The sequence below is a fragment of the Macaca thibetana genome, chromosome 18 (genome assembly GCF_024542745.1).
Source record: "Macaca thibetana thibetana isolate TM-01 chromosome 18, ASM2454274v1, whole genome shotgun sequence".
NCBI classification, from domain to species: domain Eukaryota; kingdom Metazoa; phylum Chordata; class Mammalia; order Primates; family Cercopithecidae; genus Macaca; species Macaca thibetana.
Genome location: NC_065595.1, coordinates 34,440,600 through 34,458,987, shown reverse-complemented (window position 1 = coordinate 34,458,987; position 18,388 = coordinate 34,440,600). Strand labels below are relative to the sequence as shown.

The 18,388-nt window shown below is 37.8% G+C and overlaps 2 protein-coding genes across 4 annotated transcripts in view; one reads left to right on the top strand and one right to left on the bottom strand.

Moving 5' to 3' along the window:
* The window catches only part of ATP5F1A (ATP synthase F1 subunit alpha), a 541,488-nt gene that overhangs the window by 143,615 nt on the left and 379,485 nt on the right, over positions 1–18,388 (bottom strand). The gene's annotated exons all lie outside the window — the stretch shown is intronic.
* Positions 1–18,388, top strand: part of ARK2N (arkadia (RNF111) N-terminal like PKA signaling regulator 2N) — a 98,185-nt gene that overhangs the window by 59,122 nt on the left and 20,675 nt on the right. For 2 of the 3 annotated variants that reach the window (XM_050767968.1, XM_050767967.1), the window contains exon 3: positions 11,228–11,410. The exons of the other annotated variant lie outside the window; for it this stretch is intronic. In XM_050767968.1, coding sequence (XP_050623925.1) covers positions 11,228–11,410 — 183 coding nt within the window. The remainder of the gene's footprint in view (positions 1–11,227; positions 11,411–18,388) is intronic. 3 annotated transcript variants of the gene reach the window in all.

The window sequence follows — 18,388 nt, the reverse complement described above, 5'->3', positions numbered from 1 at the left end:
CATTGTTCAGGCTGGCCTCAGACTCCTGGGCTTAAGTGATCTGCACACCTTGGCCTCTCAAAGTGCTGGGATTCTGTGGGATTCGCATCTGGCCTAAAACATAGGTATTAATAGTTGATATTCAAGGTAAGAATAATATTTTGAATATTTGAAAACTAATAATTTTGGAAAGCCTTTTCTACAAAATTTTGAGTAAAGGAAGAAAAAGAGGTTTTGGCAGAAAGATAAGGAATGCCAGAATACACTGATTTAATTCTTAGAACCTATACCAAAATATTAAAAATTTATCCTAAAGTAAAATTTAACATCCCATGGTTTGGAGAGTTTAGGAATAATTTATAACAGAAACATATATAGGAAAATTTTTATCTTGATTTTCAGTTTTTGCAGAGTGCTTTGAAGGTAATACATCTCTGTCTTAAGGAGTGTTGTTTTGAAAAACAATAGATTTTGCTTTACAATGGTTACACCTTTTCCAGGTAGAGCGATTAAAAAATTCCCCTTTCAACATACTTTGTTTTTATATTACAGACATTTAAAGAAGTGTCAATATGGGAAGTACTTGTGGTTTTTCGAGACGAAGTCTCGCTGTGTCGCCCAGGCTGGAGTGCAATGGCACTATCTCAGCTCACTGCAAGTTCCACCTCCCAGGTTCACACCATTCTCCTGCCTCAGCCTCCTGAGTAGCTGGGACTATAGGCGCCTGCCACCACGCCCGGCTAATTTTTTGGTATTTTTAGTTGAGATGGGGTTTCACTGTAGCCAGGATGGTCTCGATCTCCTGACCTCATGATCCGCCTACCTTGGCCTCCCAAAGTGCTGGGGTTGTTTTTTTTTCATTTTTTCCAGATGGGGCGTCGCTCTGTTGCCCAGGCTGGAGTGCAGTGGCACGGTCAAGGCTCACTGCAGCCTCAACCTCCCAGGCTCAAGTGATCTTCCCAAGTAGCTGGGACCACAAGTGTGTGCCACCATGTCTGGCTAATTTTCTTATTTTTTGCAAAGGTGGGGTCTTGCTGTGTTGACCAGGCTGGTCTTAAACTCCTAAGCTCAAGGGATCCCCCAGCCTCGGCCTCCCAAAGTGCTGGGATTACAGGTACGAGCCACCACGCCTTGCCTTATGAAGTAGGGTTTTTTTTTTTTTTTTTTTTTGGTTTTTTTTTTGAGTTGGAGTCTCGCTTTGTCGCCCAGGCTATAGTGCAATGGCGCGATCTTGACTCACTGCAACCACCACTTCTTGGGTTCAAGCGATTCTCTTGCCTCAGCCTACTGAGTAGCTGGGATTACAGGTGCCTACCACTGGCCCGGCTAATTTTTGTGTTTTTAGTAGAGATGGGGTTTCACCATGTTGGCCAGACTGGTTTCAAACTCCTGACCTCAGTTGATCTGCCTGCCTTGGCCTCCCAAAGTGCTGAGATTACAGGCATGAGGCACTGTGCCTGGCCTGTGAAGTAGTTTTAATATGTATATTTTTTACTTGACTAGTGTAGGTTATCGCATTCTCTTTTCCTGAGGCAGCGTGTATTCTCAAGATTACATGTATAGTACTCATAATACTAGTAAGTGGGAATTACTTTTGGATTATGTGACATCATTTTTATGTAGCTATTGTTTAAGTCCCTAGTGGTCCTCTCTTCATTTCCTCTGAATTCCCTTAATTTTCCTAGAATTTTAAGAAGTTTAAGGACTGTGTCCTGTTTGTATTTATTTGTAGTCTATAAAAGGTTAATGCTGGAAAGAAATCTCTTTCAGCCTACAACACTAATCCAGAAATGGTTGAAATGCTTTTTTATTTAAGAATAAAATCCCATGTCTGGACTGTTGCATCTCTCTAATATGTGCATATGGAATTTTCCCTTTGTCTAATCCATCAGATAATTTTTTTTCTCTTGTTTTCATGGGAGAGAATTAAAAGGAATAAGCTGCAGACTTTTAAAAAATGTTTCATTTAAAAAATCACCAAACATTGTAAAAAAAGTAACTTGAGAAATGTTAGGAAACAAATTATAGTTTTAACTACCACAATTATAATTTTCTTACTGGTTGTTACATGTTGATACTTCCTTTTAGTATTTCTCTTTAGTTGGCATTTAAGAGGCCATTATCCTCTCACTAAAGGTAAATGTGTTTTTTGATAATCTAGCTACAGCCTGCTTTCTGCCTAGTTTGTGCTAGCTCAGTCCTAGGACATTAGATACCTAATCATCTTAAGAGAATTTAACCAGCAGATTAGAGTGATCTGGTTATTTGAGCCACTTATTAGACAATAGTAACTCTCTTAATCATATTGATCTGTACTTTTTGTGCATTATTAAAATCGAGCATAGTTTTTAAAGCCCACATACAATTTTAATTTCGAGCACAACAAGGTCAAGTTAAAATCTTAAGGCTTAATATTTTACATGAAGTTTTACTTTTTTTAAAATTAGAAGTAGCATAGAGATTGTTATTTGGAAAGCTCCAAGGGAAAGCATTATCAGTTTTTTGTTTGTTTGGATTTTTACTAAGAGAAATGAGTCTAGTTTCAGGGATGTGTGTATGCATGTTTGTACCCATCTTCAGAATTCTGAAATAACTGAATTTCATTAATGTTAGACTTGTCAAGTGGCTGGAGGCAGATAACTGTACAGTTGCTACAGTGATTTCTAATGGATTCAGATTATTAATATAATACCTGTTTATTGCTTCCTAACAGTATGTAAGAAAATAAAAGTTGCCTACATATAAACCTAGTTACGGTAATTAAGCTTGATAAAAAATGTCTTTTTAAGATTAAAGGTTTGGGGCTTTTATTTTTGTTTTTTGAATCTCACTAGTAGACCGAGTAAAAGAATATACAGTAACTAATTTATTTTGAGTATTGCTTTTGTCATTCCCTGCTGTTACTAAGATTTAACAGCAAGAGTCCCTGGGTCTAGGTATATCTCAGTTTACATAAGATTTCTTTCTTTTTTTTGTTTTTTGTTTTTTTTATTTTTTGAGACAGAGTTTCACTCTCGTTGCCCAGGCTGGATGGAGTGCAATGGCGCGATCTCGGCTCACTGCAACCTCCACCTCCCAGGTTCAAGCGATTCTCCTGCCTCAGCTCCCCAAGTAGCTGGGATTACAGGCGCCTGCCACCATGCCCAGCTAATTTTCTGTATTTTTAGTAAAGACAGGGTTTCACCATGTTGGCCAGGCTGGTCTCGAGCTCCTGACCTCAGGTAGTCCACCTGCCTCAGCCCCTGAAAGTGCTGGGATTACAGGCGTGAGCCACAGTGCTCAGTCTGATTTATTTCTTAAAAGTTGTATGCAGAATGATTTAAAGTGTATTAAGTCTGTTTGTTAATGAACGAAACAATATAGTGAATTCTTTTTTAAGCAAAGTACCGTAAATTGATATTACTGGTAATTTTTATTTTTAACATATAGCTGACTTTGCATAAAGATATACAGTTACATGAATGTTATAAGAAAGATGGCAAACAGGCTTTGTGTTATCATTTGTTTAAAATAGCAAATTATGGGCAAGTTATCTTACACAAAGGTAGCCTTTTAAATTAATTGTATCTTTTATATTTTATTTAGCTTATATTGATTTTCATCTCTCCTTTAAAAACATTATTTAAATAGTACAGTGAGGGTACAATGAAAAAAATTTCATGGAATGCCACGTCAGAAAATACAGTGTCAAAACAATTTCAGTAAATTTTTTTCTCAAAATCCTCTTCAGAAATAACATATGCCCTTAATCCTAGTACAGATAAAAAACATGTCATTTTAATTTGTTTAGAAGTTACGAGATTGTGAATTGTAAGTAACATGGAATAACTTCCAAGTTTCTATACTCATTTTTTCCCCCCTGGTTTCTATTTTTATTTCCTCTGAAGTTTATGAAAGTTAGTAGAAATTGCAACCAAACTGTTAGTTTGCTAGTATTGAGTAGATATTCTCATGTTATGTTAGATTACCATAGTGTAAAATAGAAGACATCATAAAAAGTGAAGGAATAATCCAGAAAGAAGTGTATTCTTTGGCTATTAAGTCTTATTCATAATATAACTTTAAGATTTGGGAAGAATGTTATGAAATTACTGTTTTTATTTTATTGCATTTTCTTAATATCCTTTACCTCACTGTGCATTTGACATGTAACCTAGATGAATAAAAATTTTGAAAAAGAAATGTTTCCTGTTACTCTGTTGAGGATGGTGTTATGTGGTTCCCTACCAGTTAATTCATATTAGGTGTTTCTGAATCAAGAAACTTGCTTTTCTGTAATGAAATAAATGATATTAGTTTCTAGTTAATATAACAATAGATTTTACGTATTTGGGGGATTATTTTTAGGTTTTTTGGTAGTTGAGAAAAGAATACCACTGTGAACATAAAAAGTCAAGATTTTTTTTCTTTAAACTGTATGTCCTACTAAACTATCCTATTAAAAATTGATGAATATTTGAAAAAATAGCAAAATTTAGACTGATTCAAGGAGAAATCAAAAGGCTAGAATGTGGAATGAATGACTCTTTAGCAGGGTACGCAGACATAGGGATGTGGCTAATATATCTAAATTTTGTGCTCTTTCTCGCTGTATGTAGTACAGATATTTTAGTTTTTTTTCTCTACGGATCTAAATCCTCAAAGCAGTAGGTCATGGATTTGTCCCTGAAACAGATAAATTGAAAGATGGTGACCTCTTCAGGTGCCTCACTTCTGTATTTATAGCTTTTCTTAAATATCCAGATGAATTACCTGAGTTATCTTTCGAATAATCCCACTTGAATCAGAGACTTCACAACTTTATAGTTAGTGGTGACACATTAAGTTGTTTTTTCTTTTCTGATCAGCTTTTCCATTACTCTGATAATCTTGGATCTTTGCTTTTACCTCTTTTGATCATTTCAAAATGGTAAACCCTTCATCAATATCATAAATAACTTTCCTGGGTGGACAAAATGATGCAACGTTTATCAGTATAAGGACAAATTTAATCCTTAAAATCTTATTTTCATCTTGGAAACTTTATAACAAAAAGTTTAAATTTTTAATAATTGAGTATAATGGAAAAAGTACAAAATACATTCATTTGGTTTTATTTTAAAAATGACTTAACTCCTAAACATAAAGTTTCAGTGCATATTGCTGCATTTCATTTCCATGTAGCCCTATCTTAGACATTTTTCCTTTTACTAAAATAATTTTCTGATACTATTCTGAAGAAAATAATACATATATAGTTTTTGGTATTTAAGGCTTTTTTCTGGACATGGCCCTTTATAGATTTTTATCTTTTGTTGATGAAATTCTTCTTTTCTAAGAGATGTTTTGAAAATGACTGCTCTCTTTTCAAATTATTCTGCATGTATTTTCTATTTTTTGATTGATATTTTTACACTTGATCTTAGTCAAAAGGCCAAGAAGCGATGATTGGCATTTTTATTACTGTTTTTTCTCTTTCTTTTTTGAGATGGAGTCTCACTCTGTTGCCCAGGTTGGAGTGCAGTGGCGTGATCTTGGCTTACTGCCACGTCTGTCTTCCAGGTTCAAGTGATTCTCCTGCCTCAGCCTCCCGAGTAGCTGGGACTACAGGCGTGTGCTACTCTGCTGGGCTAATTTCGGTATTTTTAGTAGAGATGGGGGTTTCACTATGTTGCCCAGGCTGGTCTCAAACTCCAGACCTGAAGTGATCCACCCACCTCAGTCTCCCAAAGTGCTGGATTACAGGCGTGAACCACTGTGCCTAGCCTCATTTGTAAATATACATTTTCATCTTGGTAAATATTCTAATGTGTAATGAAACTGCTTTTTTTTTTTTTCCTTGAGTAGGTTCTATTAAAATGCAAATTTCCTTCTGTAGCTCTTGAGGTTTGCCTCTTTCCCTCAGTCCCTCATGCCCACACCTTATTCCCAGTATTTAGATTCCTTGGCTAGATAAGGTGTAAGATTTTTTGCTTTTCACTATCTGGATTGAGGCTAAGTATGATGTTTACCCCCTCCTTTCTCTTGGTGTTGTGTGGAAAACAGAACCAGGCCTAGGCCATCAAAAGGCCTAGGGTCCTTTGATGGCATAGGGTCCTTTGACAGCAACAAGACAGATTTTTTTTCTTCTTTTAGTGAGGAGATTGGAGAGATTGGGTATGGCAAAGAGGAAGAAGGGAATTTCTTCTAGGCTTTATTGTATATTACTATGGCTGCATAGACATTGAAATGGGGGTCAAAGGGGCCAACCATGTGTTTGTCCATTGCCCCACCTTTCCTTGTGCCTTAGACTTAGCAATAGAAAGGGAAGGGGGAATGATATTCCCATGTGTATCTGGGTTACAAGAATTATTCATGTTTCCTAGATTTAGTTAGCGTTCATAATGAGAGAGTGACAACACTTGTGTTAGTGGAGGTGCTCTTGTAGGCAAGATGATGCTAAATGTAGATTAATCCTGAGCAATTTCCATTTGGCTTTGAAACATTTTTCTATGAATACATGTAAGCTGACATTTCACTTCAAACAAAAATACAAAAGTCATGTTTGTGATGACCTTATTCAACTATGAATCCTAGCCAAAGCATTTACTTACCGAGTTGGGTTCATCTATGACCAACATCAGGCACTGGCATAGGCACTGATGTTCCTCAGAGCTTGTTGCATGCCGGTGGTATACACAGAGTATACATGCAAAGGTAAGCAAACAAACAACAAAATAGGGCAGGTGCTAAGTATAATGGAAAGGCAGGGCAGTGGACCAATATTTAAATTCCTTTTGTGTTTTTTTGTTAACGTTGTCTTTAACCCTCACCATAACTCCGTGAAGACACTGATTAGTGAAATAGTTTACCAGGGTCATGTAGCTAAGAGGAAGTAGGCAGGGCTTTAACTTGTGTCTGCTGCCAAAAATCTATAGTTCCTGTGCTGGGAGCACCAGTCTCATCCTGTATATTCTTCTTTCCTTCAGCAGTGAGAACAATTATAGTCTATTGTGGTTTCACCTAATTAGGACTCAAATTTTCATCTGTAAAATGAGAGTAGTGTTTGTTTAGTTTTAAAATCCTGTGCTTCTGATTATCAAACCTGGAAAGGGGAATTTGTCATGGGATGAACATAGTAAAGGAAAAGTTAGGTTTTGTTTTGTTTTTTTTTGTGATTCAGATTTTCTAATGAGATTTAGAACATACTTGAAAAGGAAACTAATTCATAAAATTAAACATTTGATGGCAACAGTGCAGAAGGCTTTAAGGTCATAAGGGGGTAGACCTCACTGTATCAGGAATATGTGACAACACAGATATATCTATATTTTGGTATTTGAAAAGTTAGAACCTATTTAGTGTAGGATAGAAGCTTAGTGAGACAGTACAAACCCATTTCTAGCATAAAATGGATGAGTTAATGTTTTTAAATAAAAAGTAGTTGGTAGATTTTTTAAAAATTCTAAAATATTATTATAATTTTTAAATAATAGAGATGGAGTCTTGCTATGTTGCCCAGGCTAGTCTCGAACTCCTGGGCTCAAGTAGTCCTCCTGCCTTGTCCTCCCACCTCGTCCTCCCAAAGTGCTGGGATTATAGACATGAGGCACTGTGCCCAGCCGTTGGTGGGTTTTTGACCTTTAACTTTCCCTGTGTTGTCATTATAACAGCAAACATTTCAAAATAATTTGATCAGGAGGAGAAATAGCACCTGAGTTACCCACAGATTGAATGGTTATTAATTAACACAGATGTGTTACATTTACCTCTATAGAAAGATGCTTTTAATGATTATAGAAAAACCAGTAAGTTCAATATTAGAAATTTATGTTTTAAGATTGTGACAGACATCAGAGCTGGCAGATGGGAGAATGTGCAGCTTGGATAACTTAAATGTTGTAAGCATGGAATGTGCCTATGTTAATGATTGAATCTTAAATTGGAAATGTTTTCATGTATAACTTTACTTAAAGTAATTACTTTTATATTTTTGAAAATCAAAACAGTCTCTTTGTAGCAATGCAGTTGTTTTAGTAGCATAGAGGAATAATCATGTGAGAGCAAGGGCAGTATCCCCATGTTTATTCTATCCTATAATGAACTGATAGAGTCAAATAGATAGCAGCTTCTGGTTTTTGTTTTTTTTTTGTTTTTTTTTGAGATGGAATCTTGCTCTGTTGCCCAAACTGGAGTGTAGTGGTGTGATCTCAGCTCACTGCAACCTCTGTCTCCTGGGTTCAAGCGATTCTCCTGCCTCACTTAGCCTCCCAAGTAGCTGGGATTACAGGCATGAACCACACACCCGGCTAATTTTTGTAATTTTAGTAGAGACGGGTTTTCACCGTGTTGGCCAGGCTGGTCTCAAACTCCTGACCTCAAGTGGTTTGCCTGCATCAGCCTCCCAAAGTGCTGGGGTTACAGGTGTCAGCCACCATGCCCGGTCAGCTTCTGTTATTAATGTGCTGAATTTTCCTAGCTCCTCCCCAGCGATTTTTTTTCCCCTTCAAGAGATATTTCTTTTTAAAAGCAGATAAAATAACTGCAGAATCTTACAATCTTACCTGTCATTTACTTCTGTATAGCAAGAATCACATTTTAAAAGAATGTCACGAATTGTTACCATAAGTTAGCTAATATTTGTATAGTAACTCAGAGTACAAATCCTGACGCCTAGTGCTTTTTTTTTTGAGACAGAGCCTTGCTGTGTTCCCCAGGCTGCAGTTTAGTGGCATGATCTCGGCTCACTGCAACCTCTGCCTCCCAGGTTCAAGCGATTCTTGTGCCTCAGCCTCCCGAGTAGCTGGAATTATAGGCGTGCATGCCACCACACTCAGCTAATTTTTTGTATTTTTAGTAGAGACGGGGTTTCACTATGATGGCCAGGCTGGTCTCAAACTCCAGATCTCAAGTGATCCACCTGCCTTGGCCTCTTAAGTACTTGGATTACAGGCGTGAGCCACCACACCTGGCCCCAAGTGCTTTAAACAAATCTTACTTAAGTTTGATTTCCTAATGATAGTGTAAAATGACCTTGGAACACAAGATCCTTAATTGTGGTTTCTTGTTGGAAGACAAAGTTGGAAAGACAACCATTTCATTATTTTATTGAAGTTTATATAGTATTGACTTGTCATTGTTTGAATATATTGGAAATGAAAAATGACAGTGATCATAATTTATTTTCAATTTTAAGTGTAATATATGAAAATATTGCTGTCTCTGTTTATGATGAATACTAAATTTAAGCTAAGTTATAAGGTATGCTGTTTGGAAATATGGAAGATACAAGAATGAAGCCAGATAACAAGTTTATGCTTGTATTTCCTACTGATGAAGACTTTCAGACGAGTTATTTTCATGGGTAGGTGATGTCACTCTGCATGTATACACTTATACTTTTTTGCATGATTATACATGTAGGAGTGGTACAATTTTGACTTGACTATTGACCTGTTGCCTCAATTTGGGGATGGGGTGGAGAATATGAGGGCAAGATGCTCTGAATGGTATTAGTCATATAAATTTTAAAATAACTCACTAAAATAACTTACTACAAACACCTAAAAAAAAAGCCCTTAAAAAATAGAACATATGGTCAAATAGTCAATATTGTACTTGGCCCTCATATCTTCTGCACCCAAGTATTTGGACATCACACAGTATCTTGATTCCATAATAATCATTTTGAACTCTGACGAGAACGCCATAGAATATTGCAACTTTCTTTTCTTTTTTTTAGAAAAGAAAAACCTCAAACACGAATCAGTTTCTTGATATTTAAACTAAAATCAATTACCAACTGATACCAAGGCCACACTGTTGAATTTTTTGGTCATTGAACTTGATTTACCCCTTAAGGGGATCTGGAAATTATTTTTAAGTGGTCAACTAAAGTTGTCCTGATCGTCAGAATTTCATATTGTGACATGTCTGTTCTTTATACAGTGGCACCTAACAACTCATTTGCTTTTATGTTTGGTCATTTTGTATTTAAAAAATATTACTACATAAACTTGTGGTTTGGTAGTTTAGTTTTAAGGGGTCACTACCCAAAGTGTGTTTTTGTTCAGTGACAGTTGACACAATGGATATTTGTATTAAAATAGTAATACTTCATTGTGTTACATTTTTATGATTCATTGACATATATGCATTCCTTCATAGAGTTTCATAAAATAGGTGTGTTTAATATTCATTTGTTGGATGATATTTTAAAAACCTTAATGGAAATAAATAGCTTGCTTGCGCTTCATAAATAGCCTTTGGGGGAGAAAACAACGTTCCTTTATTTCTGCTTTATATTAAAATAGGAGTAGTAGAGGAATTTCTTACTTGAAGGGAAACTTTATGTTTGCTTTTTGCTGTTAATGTTTTTCTTAAAAAAGGGGTAGAATTAGCATTTTAAAGCATGTATCTATTCTACAAGCATGAATTTTGACTTATTTTAGCATGAATTGCTGCAGTGTAATAAATTTACTTTGAAACTCAGCTGCCTTTTTCAGCCAGTTAGGGGGATTTGAGGGTGGAAGGGACCTCTTCCAGTAAGAACTTTAATATCTTCTTGTAAAATCACCCATAAGATTGCATATCATTTAGTTGTAGTATGAGCTGGTTGTCTTTCTTAGGGAAAAGGAAATAGAAATATCCCTCATAAGATATCCAAAGCAAAATCCTGAAAATGGATTTTGTTGTGTTGTCTTTTAATAGAACGTCATAAAGTATATAACATCCCTGTTATTATAAAAGGACTTTACTGGAAATAGATGCATTAGTCAAAGAGCTCTAGTGTTAACCTTATTTCTTTAGGACATAGCAAAATATATTTGATTTTCTTTTCTGAATCTACTAGAGACTTTTTATATTACCCAGTAAGAGAGAGAACTAGATTCATTCTTTTAAAAAATATAAATTGGGTTTTAATAATTTGCATCAGTTTTTTCCTTTAAGAAATCAGTTCCACTTTCTCTGTGGAGTCATCCTTTTTTTCTTAATCTTGCTCTTTAAAAGTATGACAGGAATTCAGTGTAACATTGTTGAGTATAGTCTTGTCTTCTGTTCTTCATAGTAACACTCCTTTTCCTCCTTCCAAAATGTGTCCATCATCTTTGTAAGCTTGGATTATCTTTTTCACTTTCACATTTTGTACAAAATACTAGATCTATAAAGTGCAGCTTTTCTGATCTAATAGAATAATGAAGGCAACTGACATTAGAGGGCTCTTACTAGTTTCAGAAGTATTTTTCACCCCGCACGTTAGATACAAGTATACATTTTCTTTCCTCCCTAGATGGACCTCCAGTTGTAGCTCATTATGATATGTCTGACACCAACTCTGAGCCAGAAGTGGTAAATGTGGACAATTTATTGGCGGCTGCAGTAGTTCAAGAGCACAATAATTCTGTAGGCGGCCAGGACACAGGAGCTACCTGGAGGACCACCGGGCTTCTAGAGGAGCTGAATGCAGAGGCAGGTTGGTCTTCCCCATTCCCCTTCTCTAATGGTGTAATATGCATGTGTCCTGGCAGCTGTTTTCCTTGTAGTGGACCCTGATGAGGAGAACAGGTCATACCAGAGACATCTGGCACTGAATGATTGATTGTGACTATCCAGGCTGCCATTTATACCCGAAACAATTTGGATAGCTTGTCATTCATCTTTCCTACTCAGAAGGAATACAAATAAGAGCATTTAAGACATTAATTGTAGGTATTGGTAGGTTTCAGTAGGCATATTTCTTGGATTAAAAATGCCCAATATATGCAAAAATGACCCAGATATGCTCATATTCTTTGGCCAGTTCTTTCTCTCACTTTAATTCTGGGTAGTGACCTTGCAGCTTGGATAGGGAATCGTTGAATCTCTCTCCCTGTGGGGCTGGCTGTTCATACACAGCGCTGCCACTGTTTCTTGTGCTTCTTGCTGTGGAGTGAGCCTGTTAATTGCTCTTCAGTAAGTTCTCATTTGTCTTTTCTAACCCCTTTCTTTTAGTTTCTGTCTCTGTTAGCTCAGGAAAAAAAATCTCTGTCCCTGTCTTACATTTTTTTAGTTTTGTGATTATTCTTTAAAGTGGTATTTATTCACTAAAAAATCCACTGCTATTACCTTTGAAAAACTTTCACGATACCTCCAAGTCTCCTTCAGTATTTTCCTCAACACTTTCAGCATTCTAATTTAAACCTTTTTGTTGTTGTTGTTGTGAAAGTACTAGCACTGAACATTTAAGAAGAGAAGAAGGGGATTGAGAGACTGCTTATGTAGTGTATAATTTCTTTAGTGTTGCTGAAAGATTATAGTTTTCTAGTTAATTTATAAATGCATTGGTTTTATGAGTTATCTAATAGTTTAATCACTACCTAAAGTTACTTTTATGAAAAATGAGTTTTATAAAAAATTGAGTTATAGTTTAGAACTTTTTATATTGAGACAGAACTCCACTGATTGTTGTTGTCTTTTTTTTTTTTTTTTTTTTTTTTGAGATGGAGCCTTGCTCTGTCGCCCAGGCTGGAGTGCAGTGGCACGATCTCGGCTCACTGCAAACTCCGCCTCCCGGGTTCACGCCATTCTCCTGCCTCAGCCTCCCGAGTACCTGGGACTACAGGCGCCTGCCACCACGCCTGGCTAATTTTTTGTATTTTTGGTAGAGACGGGGTTTCACCGTGTTAGCCAGGATGGTCTCCATCTCCTGACCTTGTGATCCGCCCGCCTTGGCCTCCCAAAGTGCTGGGATTACAGGCGTGAGCCACCACGCCCGGACTGTTGTTGTCTTAAATGATTCCTTTCATAATCTTCGATTGGAACTACAGAAAAATCACTTGTTTGTTGACCTGATTGATTTACTGTAGCTAATTTTGGAACAGAACCTGGATTTAGTTTTGATTTTTTTTTTTTTTTTTTGACTGGTAACTGCCTGTTTGTCCTTGGACCAGTTGTTTCTCCTCTGGACTTCAGTTTTTATATATATAAATACTTGTTTTGCCCAACAAGTGTCTTTTAAGGATTTATTAATACATATTAATACAAATACTTTGCAAAGAAGTAATAATGCTTCTGGACACAGTGGCTCACGCCTGTAATCCCAGCACTTTGGGAGGCTGAGGTAGGAGGATCACTTGAGGTCAGGAGTTCAAGACCAGCCTGACCAACATGGTGAAACTCCATCTCTACTAAAAATACAAAAATTAGCTGGTCGTGTTGGGTGTGGTGGCGGACGCAGTGGTGGGCGTGGTGGTGGGCGCCTGTAATCTCAGCTGTAGAATTGCTTGAACCTGGGAGACAGAGGTTGCAGTGAACTGAGATTGTGCCACTGCACTGCAGCCTGTGTGACAAAACTAGACTGGGTCTCAAAAAAAAAAAAAGGAAGTAATAATGCTTTATATCAGTAGAAAGTAGTTTGGCCACATTTTGTACAGTGTGTGTTTCTAAATTACTTTATTTATTTATTTATTTGAGATGGCGTTTTGCTCTTGTTGCCCAAGCCAGAGTGCAATGGTGCGATCTTGGCTCACTGCAACCTCGGCCTCCTGGGTTCAAGTGATTCTCTGGCCTCCGACTCCCGAGTAGCTGGGATCACAGGCGCGCACCACTGCGCCCGGCTAATTTTTTGTAGAAATGATGTTTCACCATGTTAGCCAGGCTGCTCTCGAACTCCTGACCTCAGATCATCTGCCCACCTTGGCCTCCCAAAGTGCTGGGATTACAGGTGTGAGCCATCACACCCAGTCTTGTAATTTGTATATTAGATGGTTTATCTTTGTTTTTCATCCTTTGACCATTCCACTTCAGTTTTATTTCCCTGTTTTCTTAGTCTTGCTATTAAATACAGACCATTTTATAGTAAAGTTTTGGATTAAAAAATGAATGATTACCAACGTTTTGCTCTTCATATGCAGAATTCTTAATAGGTTGAACCATATGGAATTGTTAATATTTGATTTTTTGACCTGCCACAATTCCAGCCATTTCATATGACTTAACTGAATAGTGCAAAGTTCGAGGTTTTAAAATATCATTAAAGTTTAGCTTTTGGGATAGCATTCACATTTTCAGATTCAAGTAATTGTTAACCTGATTATTTAAAAAGCACTCTTAGGAAACTCCTACCATTCTTTTTAAGAAAGAAAGCATGGCTGGCCGGGTGCGGTGGCTCAAGCCTGTAATCCCAGCACTTTGGGAGGCCGAGACGGGCGGATCACGAGGTCAGGAGATCGAGACCACCCTGGCTAACACGGTGAAACCCCGTCTCTATTAAGAAATACAAAAAACTAGCCGGGCGAGGTGGCGGGCGCCTGTAGTCCCAGCTACTCGGGAGGCTGAGGCCGGAGAATGGCGTAAACCCGGGAGGCGGAGCTTGCAGTGAGCTGAGATCCGGCCACTGCACTCCAGCCTGGGTGACAGAGCGAGACTCCGTCTCAAAAAAAAAAAAAAAAAAAAAGAAAGAAAGCATGGTAAAAGTATGTGAGGAGGAAAACAACTGTGGCTTCAGATGTTTTCCTTCCGTTTGCCCTTCCCATGCCAAAACTATCCTAAATTTGATATTTAATGTGTGGTATTCCTATGTATTTCTTTATATATTTGTACTATATTTGTTATGTATCTAAGTAAGCATGTTTTTAAAACTAATTGGTATCACATTGAAGGTAATCATTTGAAATGTGCTTTTTTAGTTAAACATTTTATGAGTTTTGTTGTTGTTATGTATGGCTCTAGTTCATTCATTTTCCACTGCTATTTAGTATTCCACTATATGAATATGTCACAATTTACCCATTCTCTTGTTGGACATTTTGGATGCTATCTTAAGTGATACTGCTCTTAACATTTCTTTATGTGTTTTTTGGTAGAGCATTTGTGCATATTGGACTATAAATTTTGTGTAGGTTTCTGTATATCATAGGATGCAGTCACCACTGCTCGGCAGATCCCCATGACATTTTCTTATGAAGCTTATTGGCTCTTTCAAAGGCATTTTTTTTTCTCAAGTCAGACAATACTGGTATGTGGGTAATAAATAAAAATAATACTATAGTCTTGATGTGATTATCATAGTGGAACCCATCTTGTGAAGATACCTGAATGTGCTTATGGTGTCTCAATAAAATATTAATAGAATTTATGCTTAGGAGCCAGTTAATAGTTTTGAGACTTGGACTATTAGTCAGATGGTCATTCTTATGGTGTGAGTGTAAGTTAAAATTTTAATAGTTAATTTGGGATCTCTCTTTCCCCTTTACAACAAAATAAAAGCCTAGTTATTGAACAGAGTATTCAGGGGTTCACTTTAATCAACAGCAGCATCTCAACGCAGGTCCACAGCCTCATGGATCGCATCGGTACGCACTAAAGATAGAGTAGTTTGCCTATTTCCAAGCAATTAGATGATTATCTTGCATCCAAAATATATATTTAGTTTTAGTTTTAACCTAGGCAAAATACTTGAATCACATGCAGGCGTTAAAAAGTAGGTTGAAATTAGAGAAGCTGCTGATCAACAAAAGACCTAAATTTTCAATTTCAGCTCCTGCCATGTGTTTGCTTTTTTTAAATTGATGATGGAATTGAACACTGTAGTGGGTGGTTTTGAACCAGTAGCCACTTAGAAACCACATGCCCTCAGGTAAATTATATAAAGCCCCAGTTTTCCCTATGTACAAAACTGGGACACAGCCAGTTATAGTATCTACTCCAAAAGGTTATTGTTACCACTAAGTGAAATACAATGTGTTTACTATGGAGGACAGCACATAGTAGGCCCTCAGAAATGCTAACCAGCATTATGTTAATATGCTGAAGTAGACTGAATAAGGAAGTGATTAATGTATCAATCACTGAATTTCTAATTACTCTCTTGTGTTGCAGCGAGTTGCTCTTGCTATAAGTACTTCTTAAATTTTGCCAGAGCGTAGAAATTACTCAGTGTGCTTATAAATATTCACACTCCTAGGTTTCTCCCGGATGATTCTGTCAATAAATCTGAAATGGTTTCTGGGAATCTCTTTTTAATAATAACCTCAGGTAACTCTTGTATCCAGCACGTTTAGAAAACTGTATTAATGTATCTGAAAATGGCTTCATTTTTGTTGCTAGTAAGGGCTCACTGCAAATATAAATGTAGCTGGGGCAAAAAGAAGCAGAAGCCTTGGTGAGGAAGGCTTATAGATGTGGTAAACTGAACTTATTTAGGATTTTTTCCCTGGGAAGTTAAAACTTTAAATACCTTATCTTTTCCATCAGCCTTCTTCTCAAGAAGGTAGGCTCTGAGCATTTTCCCCATCTTTACAATAGGGATGGTAATCTTGATTTGTCCCTAACATGGTGGCAGTACAGAGAAATGAATCCTGGGTTTCCTGTTCCTAGTGTAGGGTTTTTAATAATCAGACCAGAATGGCCATGTTTCTGAATCAGTATTGTGAAGGAGATGAAGTATGGTCATGTTCTTCATGTTTATCTGCATCAAATTGATGGTAAGATTTTATATATATATATATATATATATTTTTTGAGGGAGTCTCCAGTCACCCAGGCTGGAGTACAGTGGCACATTCTGGGCTCACTGCAACCTCTGCCTCCTGGATTCAAGTAATTCTCCTGCCTCAGCCTCCCAAGTAGCTGAAATTACAGGTGTGTGCCACCGCGCCCGGCTAATTTTTGTATTTTTAGTAGAGACAGGGTTTTACCGTGTTGGCCAGACTGGTCCCGAACTCCTGACCTCCAGTGATCCGCCTGTCTTGGCCTCCCAAAGTGCTAAGATTACAGGCATGAGCCACCATGCCCAGCCAGATTTTAGATTTTTGACCTCTTCCTTCACTTTTTTTTTTTTGTGGGGGGACAGATTCTAACTCTGTTGCTCAGGCTGGATGCCGTGGCAATCTCGGCTCATTGCAGCCTACGCCTCCTTGTTCAAGTGATTCTCCTGCCTCACCCTATCCAGTAGCTGGCATTACAGATGCCCTTCACCACGCCCAGTTAATTTTTTTGTATTTTTAGTAGAGACCGGGTTTCACCATGATGGCCAGGCTGGTCTCGCCCTCCTGATCTCAAGTGATCCACCCGCCTCTGCATCTCAAAGTACTGGAATTTCAGGTGTGAGTTACTGTGCCTGGCCCTCTTCCTTCACTTTTTAAGGTTGTCTTTAACATTCTCTTTAAAGAGCTAAAAGTAGGCCGGGCACTGTGGCTCATGCCTATAATCCTGGCATTTTGGGAGGCTGAGGCGGGTAGATCACAAGGTCAGGAGTTGGAGACCAGCCTGTCCAATATGGTGAAACCCTGTCTGTACTAAAAAAAAATACAAAAATTAGCTGGGCATGGTGGTGTGGGTTCCTGTAATCCCAGCTACTCGGGAGGCCGAGGCAGGAGAATTGCTTGATCCCGGCAGGTGGAGGTTGCAGTGAGCCGAGATTGCGCCACTGCGCTCCAGCCTGGGTGACAGAATGAGACTCTGTCTCAATTAAAAAAAACAAAAAAAACCCCTAAAACTAGTAATTTGCTTGTTTTTAAAGCTAGATGAGTAGTGACTTAAGATGTTATTATTATTTTTTTTAAATGCCTAGTATGCGACTGTCATACAGTGTGTAATATTACTTTCTCTTCAGTTTGCTGCAAAGCTCAGGCCTAGTTCTGACCCAGTGGATTTACAGTTTAAAAAGTAGCTGGATTATTTCCTTTAAAGACAGAAAGAAACTGCTTTCCGTGATAATTTAGTTACTACTTTTTCTATGCTTCTTTTTCTTACCCTATCTTGGTAACTACCTTATCCTGGTAACTTTTTCTTACTCTATCTTGTTGAAAAGGTCTGCAGTGGGAGGACAAAATTCAGAATTTTCTCATATAGTGAAAGAAGTTATCTTTCCAAAGACCTACACAGAGACAGCCAGCTGTCACAATAGCTAAATATAAGTGCTCTGCTTTATTTTCAGTTTAATATATGGCAATTGTGGTATTTACATTTTTCTCTACAGGGCTTGTTCTTGTCTTAGAACTGGAAAAGATTACTACCACTGACAGTATTTGAAGAACCTCATAGCATCTTTGGCTCACTTTTGTGTATGCTTTAGGCACTGTTCTGCCATTGGAATCCTGTGAGGTCCTCCTTGGGGGGTGGGGCGGGGTGGGGAGGGGCAGAACAGAAAAGGCCCAAAGGCCAGAGAATGTCAGGTTCTGTACTGGAGCTCCCAAAGGGAATGTGTGGCATGCTGAAGAGGGTTACAGTGACAGAAAAGGACTAATGGTCCTGGCTCTGAAATAGAAGAAGGAAGAGGCAGAGGCATCCCAGAATGCCTTTAGTGTCCCCATCTCATTGTCCTAGCTGATTTGTTTTCTCCGTGGCACAATTTATCTAAGGCTCTGACAGGAAATTTGGCAAATGTCTCACACTATTAGTCTAGGAGTTCTTAACATTTACCAGGCAGTCTATATTTAGCACCCCCATCACTTTCTCATGCCTCTTATTT